This window comes from Delphinus delphis, chromosome 2, assembly GCF_949987515.2.
Source record: "Delphinus delphis chromosome 2, mDelDel1.2, whole genome shotgun sequence".
Taxonomy (NCBI): domain Eukaryota; kingdom Metazoa; phylum Chordata; class Mammalia; order Artiodactyla; family Delphinidae; genus Delphinus; species Delphinus delphis.
The window spans coordinates 34,604,486-34,610,485 of record NC_082684.1 but is presented as its reverse complement, the minus strand read 5'-3'; the positions used below and the strand labels follow the sequence as shown (position 1 = coordinate 34,610,485).

The 6,000-nt window shown below is 47.8% G+C and overlaps 1 protein-coding gene across 4 annotated transcripts in view; it reads right to left on the bottom strand.

Annotated features, from left to right (window-relative positions):
* Positions 1 to 1,566: 1,566 nt before the first annotated feature.
* The window catches only part of ZFYVE26 (zinc finger FYVE-type containing 26), a 62,193-nt gene continuing 57,759 nt past the window's right edge, over positions 1,567 to 6,000 (bottom strand). For all 4 annotated transcript variants that reach the window (XM_060004354.1, XM_060004355.2, XM_060004353.1 and 1 more), the window contains one exon: positions 1,567 to 3,916. In XM_060004354.1, the coding sequence (XP_059860337.1) occupies positions 3,713 to 3,916 (204 nt within the window). In that variant the 3' untranslated portion in view covers positions 1,567 to 3,712. The remainder of the gene's footprint in view (positions 3,917 to 6,000) is intronic.

Here is a 6,000-nt window from a genome sequence, read left to right as displayed (position 1 = left end):
AAGAAGCCCTTCAGTAAACCAGATGTTGAATAAATTTGTTGTAGAATCGGAGGTTTCAAGGATGGGTTAGTCAACATCATTACTGTGAAGAGAAGATGATGACCAAGAACAGGCCATTTCCCTCAGGGTAACTGTGACTATTGACATTTGGTTGCTTGAGCATGAAAAGTCTGACAGCATTTGATCTACTTCACTTAAGCTCCAGCCAAAGATATCCGGTAAATTTGGAATGTCTCAGGTTTCTAAACATAGTCAGCGTCCTCTATCCTAGGGTTAGGTTGGGTGTTCCAGTTTCCTTTGTTGTGACGCATCTTTGTGCCAGATCCCAAACAGGTGGTTTTCAGTCTACCTTCATCATTACTTTTTGTTTGTTGTGTTTGTTTTTGAAGTTTTTTTTTTTTTTTTTTTTTTTGCTGTACGCGGGCCTCTCACCGCTGCGGCCTCTCCCATTGCGGAGCACAGGCTCCGGACGCACAGGCTCAGCGGCCGTGGCTCACGGGCCTAGTCGCTCCGCAGCATGTGGGATCTTCCCGGACCGGGGCACGAACCCGTGTCCCCTGCGTCGGCAGGCGGACTCTCAACCACTGCGCCACCAGGGAAGCCCTGTTTTTGAAGCTTTGTTAATTTTCTTAAATGAGAAATTGGATGAGATCATGTTTCCAGGGAAAGGTGATAATGGCAGCAATGTTACTGTCCATGGTTCAAGTATCATACTGCACATGTGTGCTGTCAGAGGGTGGCAAGAAAACTATCTAAGCCCAACTTGAGTTCTACTTTCCCCAAAGACCCTACACCTGGTTTCAAAGAGTCACAGTTTGGTTGCTATTAAAAAGATACATAGAATTAACAGCTTGAAAAATACTTCAGAGTTCCATTTTTCATTCTCAGCCTGGCAAAGATATACAAAGTTTGATAACTGTGGGAAAGCAGGCACTTGTCCTACAGTGCTGGTGGGAGAGTGAATTGCCACGACCTCTTTGGAAGGCAACTGACAATATTTACCAAATGCACATATCCTCTGACCCAGGGTATTCGAGATAAGATGATTCCCTGCAGCATAATCTGTTGTGGCAAAGATGGCAACAACCTAAAATGTCCATCAACAGAGACTGGTTAAATAATTATGGTGTGTCTTCACCACGAAATACTTCAGGCGTTACTGCTTCTTTATGCATAAAATAGCTCTGGAACTATACGTTAGAAACTGGTCACCCTGGTGGCCTCTGGGAGGGGACTGGGCTAAAGGGACAGGGATGGGAGGGACTTTTCATTTGCCTTCTATACCTGATGAATGCATAACCTACCTCCACCCACCACTCTGAATGAAGCAAGACAGTTTCCTGGTGGCAGAGAGTACACTAATGGTTTTTAACATATTAGGAATCTTGAGATAAATCCTAACCACAGTCCTGAGTTATGATGGGAATCATTTAGAGAAGTTCAGGAGTTGAAGGCCATCTCATGTTTCCCACCCACCTTTTCTCTCCACACAGAACACAAGGCATGAAGAAAGGGAAGGATAAGAGCAAGACAGCACAAAGGAGCCATGAAGCCAAGAACTTGTAGGACAGACACTTTATTAAGACTTGCTTATAATAAAACATTCAACCCTTTGACGTGTCCATTAGTTTGTTATTTTGTTTTTTGCTGGAGACCACAGCCTGATGCCCAAAAGCCCTTAGCCTCATCTTACGTCAGTCTAGTCAACGGCTGCCTATTTTATAGTTCAACTAACTGAGAGTCAGGAAAATCTGGTCTTAACATCCCAAATTAAGGGCTGTAAGATTTGCAACCCATTTATATAAAGTGCTTATGTTCAGTGCAAAAAGGGCAGACTCAGAAGGGCAAGCAGATGCCAGGAAATGATGTTTTCTGGGAGACAGATGCATTTTATGACTCAAAGCCACTTGTCACACTTTCCCATAAAGGGGTCTAGTATTTTCTTTTCAGTCTCTCCCCTAAGAGGACCAAAACTTTGAATCTGACAGATGCTCTTACAGTTGTTTATTTTACTATTAAAAAAACCTGGTTCAGAGGGAAATCCACAGGGTTTCTAAGCACCAGAGATAGTGACTTTGGCTTCTAGCTCCCGTTTCTCTCAGCAGCAAACGTGAGATCAACAGGCTGAGCTCTGGCTGGTGGGAGGCTCGCAGCTGCGGAGCTTTCCTCACACCCCTCATTTGCAAATCCAAGTCATGGACTATGGAAGACCTTTTCCAAAACGCTGTCACATCTCTGGTGGGAAGACAGGCCAATGCTTATTAAAGGAGCACTTCACCTAGTTGCCCAACTGGACATGACCTATTTCACCATCCCCTTGTTTAATTCTTCTTTTTAAAAAATAAATTTATTTATTTATGGCTGAGTTGGGTCTTTGTTGCTGTGCACGGGTTTTCTCTAGCTGCAGCGAGCGGGGGCTACTCTTCGTCGCGGTGCACGGGCTTCTCATTGCAGTGGCTTCTCTTGTTGCAGAGCACGGGCTCTAGGCGTGCAGGTTCAGTAGTTGTGGCACACGGGCTTAGCTGCTCCGTGGCATGTGGGATCTTCCCGGACCAGGGCTCGAACCTGTGTTCCCTGCACTGGCAGGCGGATTCTTAACCACTGAGCCACCAGGGAAGCCCCCCTTGTTTAATTCTTGTCCGCTGGTCCAACTTCAAAGTGAACCCGTGACTCCCTTTGTTAAGACAAAGAAGTGCACTGCCTTCTCAACAACCTTGGGTCTCTGCGTGTACATCCTTCTGTTCCGAAGAGACTGAAGAGAAGCAGGAGGGAAGAGGAAGTGATTTCCTAACCAATTTAAGGGGCACATATAGGACTGTAACTCAAACAGGCAAAGTCCAGCCATTCAGTTCCAGGGTCTGGGCTACTGTTTCTCTCCCCAGACTCTCACTTTGCAGCAGGGATATTGACAAGAGCCAGTTCTTTGCTTGTCAACAACCCTCCTGCAATCCTGTTTGGAGAGGTTCCCTTTTCTCTCCCTGTGGATAAACGTGATGGCGCCCCTCCTGCCCATGTGTAGGGCTCCAGACCCCATCACGTGCACAGGTAGCCACAGCTTTCAGATGCCAGCACCTGAGGACCTTTCTGTTCAGACCACCTTCCGAAGATTCATGGTAACTCTGGCGCTTGTGAGAGGAGAGACACTCAGAATGGTTTTATAGCACAGGAAGCAACTGCCCTAAAGCCATCTCTGAATTTGGGGACGGGAAGGAGGGAAGAAGAGGAAATCCTTTTGATGCTGCTCTATAATTCTCTGTTAAAACCCTTCCAGTCACGAGGAGCTACTGGAACATCTCCACACAGAGGGAACTGTGTACAAACAGGATGAACCCGGGTTAAGAACCAAAAACGCGGGGAAGGTTTTCAGACAGGCAGAAGTCTAAAGTAAAGTGCCTCTTTGATAGTGGGGGGAGAGTTTCATTTGTTCAGAAATGCTTGGGCGTAAACATGAGCGCAAAGAGCGTGCACACACACACACTCACTCTGAGGTAGAAAGAACTGGCCATCTCCAGACAAACACAGACTCCACAGTTTTACAGAAACATGGCACTTGTGTGAAAGGTCCTGTCTTTGCCCAGGATGGCAAGTCGGGTCCAATTCCAGCTCTTTCCCACCTGGGGTGGAGCCAGGGAAGTCCCGTCCCACAGGAGGGAAGAGCTGGAAGCATGCCCATCACTCCCCTCCCACAGTTGTCAGGCCCCGTAGTCCAGGGTCACTTCCTGGAGCCCGAGCCGTGGGCACCCCGGCTGTGGCTTGTCAGAAGCCACTGGGAGCAGATGTCTTGCACTACTGCGTCCCCACTGCTCTTGGCGGCCTGCTGCACCTGCTGGACGAGGACCGCGGCCCGCGAGTGTTCTTGCTTCACGGCGATCAAGTAGGCAGAACGCAGCTTGCAACACGTCAGGTAGGCCTGAACCTGCCAGGTGGGTGTAAGAAACAGCGGGAAGGAAACCGTCACTGACAAGTCACCAACAGGCGCACAGAGAGCTCAAGCAGATGAGACACACTTCTCACCTACCAATCAATAATTGGGTTCTTGGGCTTCCCTGGCGGTGCAGTGGTTGAGAATCTGCCTGCCAATGCAGGGGACACGGGTTTGAGCCCTGGTCTGGGAAGATCCCACATGCCACGGAGCAACTGGGCCTGTGAGCCACAACTACTGAGCCTGCACATCTGGAGCCTGTGCTCCGCAACAAGAGAGGCCACGACGGTGAGGGGCCCGCGCACCGCAACTAGAGAAAGTCCTCTCACAGAAACGAAGACCAAACACAGCCAAAAGTAAATAAATTAATTAATTAAAAAAAAAAGATACTCTGTCAAAACAGATTAGAGGTTATTAGGAAAAAAAATAATTGGGTTCTTGCCTTTTATTACATTACGGCCACTCTTTAAATATTACACTGTTATTTTATAGTGTAAAAAGTTATTACAAATAAGCTAAGAATTTCAAAAAGAAGAAGGTAGGCAGGCAGAGTCTGGCCGCTAACCACTCCCTCCAAGGCCCTCCTCACTCCCCTGGGCTCTCCAGCCTCCTCCTGGCCTCGCTGCCGACAGACTGTGGTTTTGTAGTTATTTGTCTGATGATTTGATTGATGACTGCCTCCTTGGCCAGGATGGCAGGAATGGTGTCTGCTTTTTCTAGCCATTCCTGGTGCCTAGCACAGGGTCTGGCATGCAGGTGTTCAATGAAAATGCATGAAGTGAATGAGTGAATGAATGAGCCATCATACCTGCCCCCTACAATGGGCACACAGAGCCCCTTTCTCTATTTTCTGTTTCTGACCTGCTGAATTAAAAATCTTTTAACAGGAAATTTTGGGAAGAAAACGCACACAATTAGAAAAACTCTAAATAAGGCGTGACCCCAGGTTGATCTGACTTGCAGTTTGGCACAGAGGCAGCTCAGTTTCCTACATTCAGGACACCCTCCAGCTCAGGAATGCCCAGCTGGGTGGAGACGAGAGCCCCTGCCTTCCCTGGCCACGACCTCACCAGCACCTCCCTGGTTAGCCAGGGTTCCAGGCCAGCGAACAGCAAGGCCCAGGTGAGTTGCCTCAGAGCTCCCGCTAGCAGCTGCCTTTCTGCCATGACAGTCCTTCTGGTGGTTGGAGGGGACTCTTCTCTCTTGATGTTTCAATGCTCCATCTTCTTTTTTTTACCTTGGTCACTAAAGTCTTCCTTTCCTAAGCTCAATTACAGATAATCGCCTACAGCTAGAAGACATGTTCTGACATGTCTGAGCTCTCTGAAGTGATCAAGTCCTGCAGTATGGTTATCTACCTGCTGCCCTAGGACATTCGCTTCACCCAGGCCCTCAGCTCTGCTTGGTACCAGTGTACATTAAACAGAGTATCACAAGTTGGCAGGTAAAATTCCTACCTAGAGGAGGAGGGCATTTTTCCAGAAAGTCTGGAATAGAAACTGAACGAAGCTGTTTTTTGGCAAGATACTGTGACCTGAGATCACGTAAGTGTGTTAGAACAGCTGCTACCAGAAAAAACCTGAAAAAGTAATAACGACGGTATAGCTTTCAGTATCCATCTTTCCCAGGCACAAAGTCTCTGTCCTACAGAACAGGAGGATCACTGAAGGCTTGGAAAAGAACCATAGCCGGAGAATCAAGAAACCTGGGTGTCTGGCCTGGCTGTCGGGTTCTCATTTTGATTCTAGAAAAGTAATTTTGCACATTTTAGGATGTCAGAATTCCACCCCTTCCACAGGATGTCATCAGGATGTTGCAGAATTAAGTGAAGAAATGTTAAGAACAGCTTCTCCCTAACCTCAAATGAAAAATGCCCTGCAACTTCAGTCCAGGGATTAGCAATACCGCCGTGGGGAGCAGCAATGTGGCTGTGTGAGAAGCTGTTTGCCTAACATTAGTTTTCTTCACAAGGGACTCAGCTGCCAGATAATTCCGCTGCTAGTGGCCAGGGCAGGCTGGCTTGGCTTTCTCCTGCCTCTCTTGGCCTGTGGGCCTTCCTCCAGATGGCAGGTGGATTG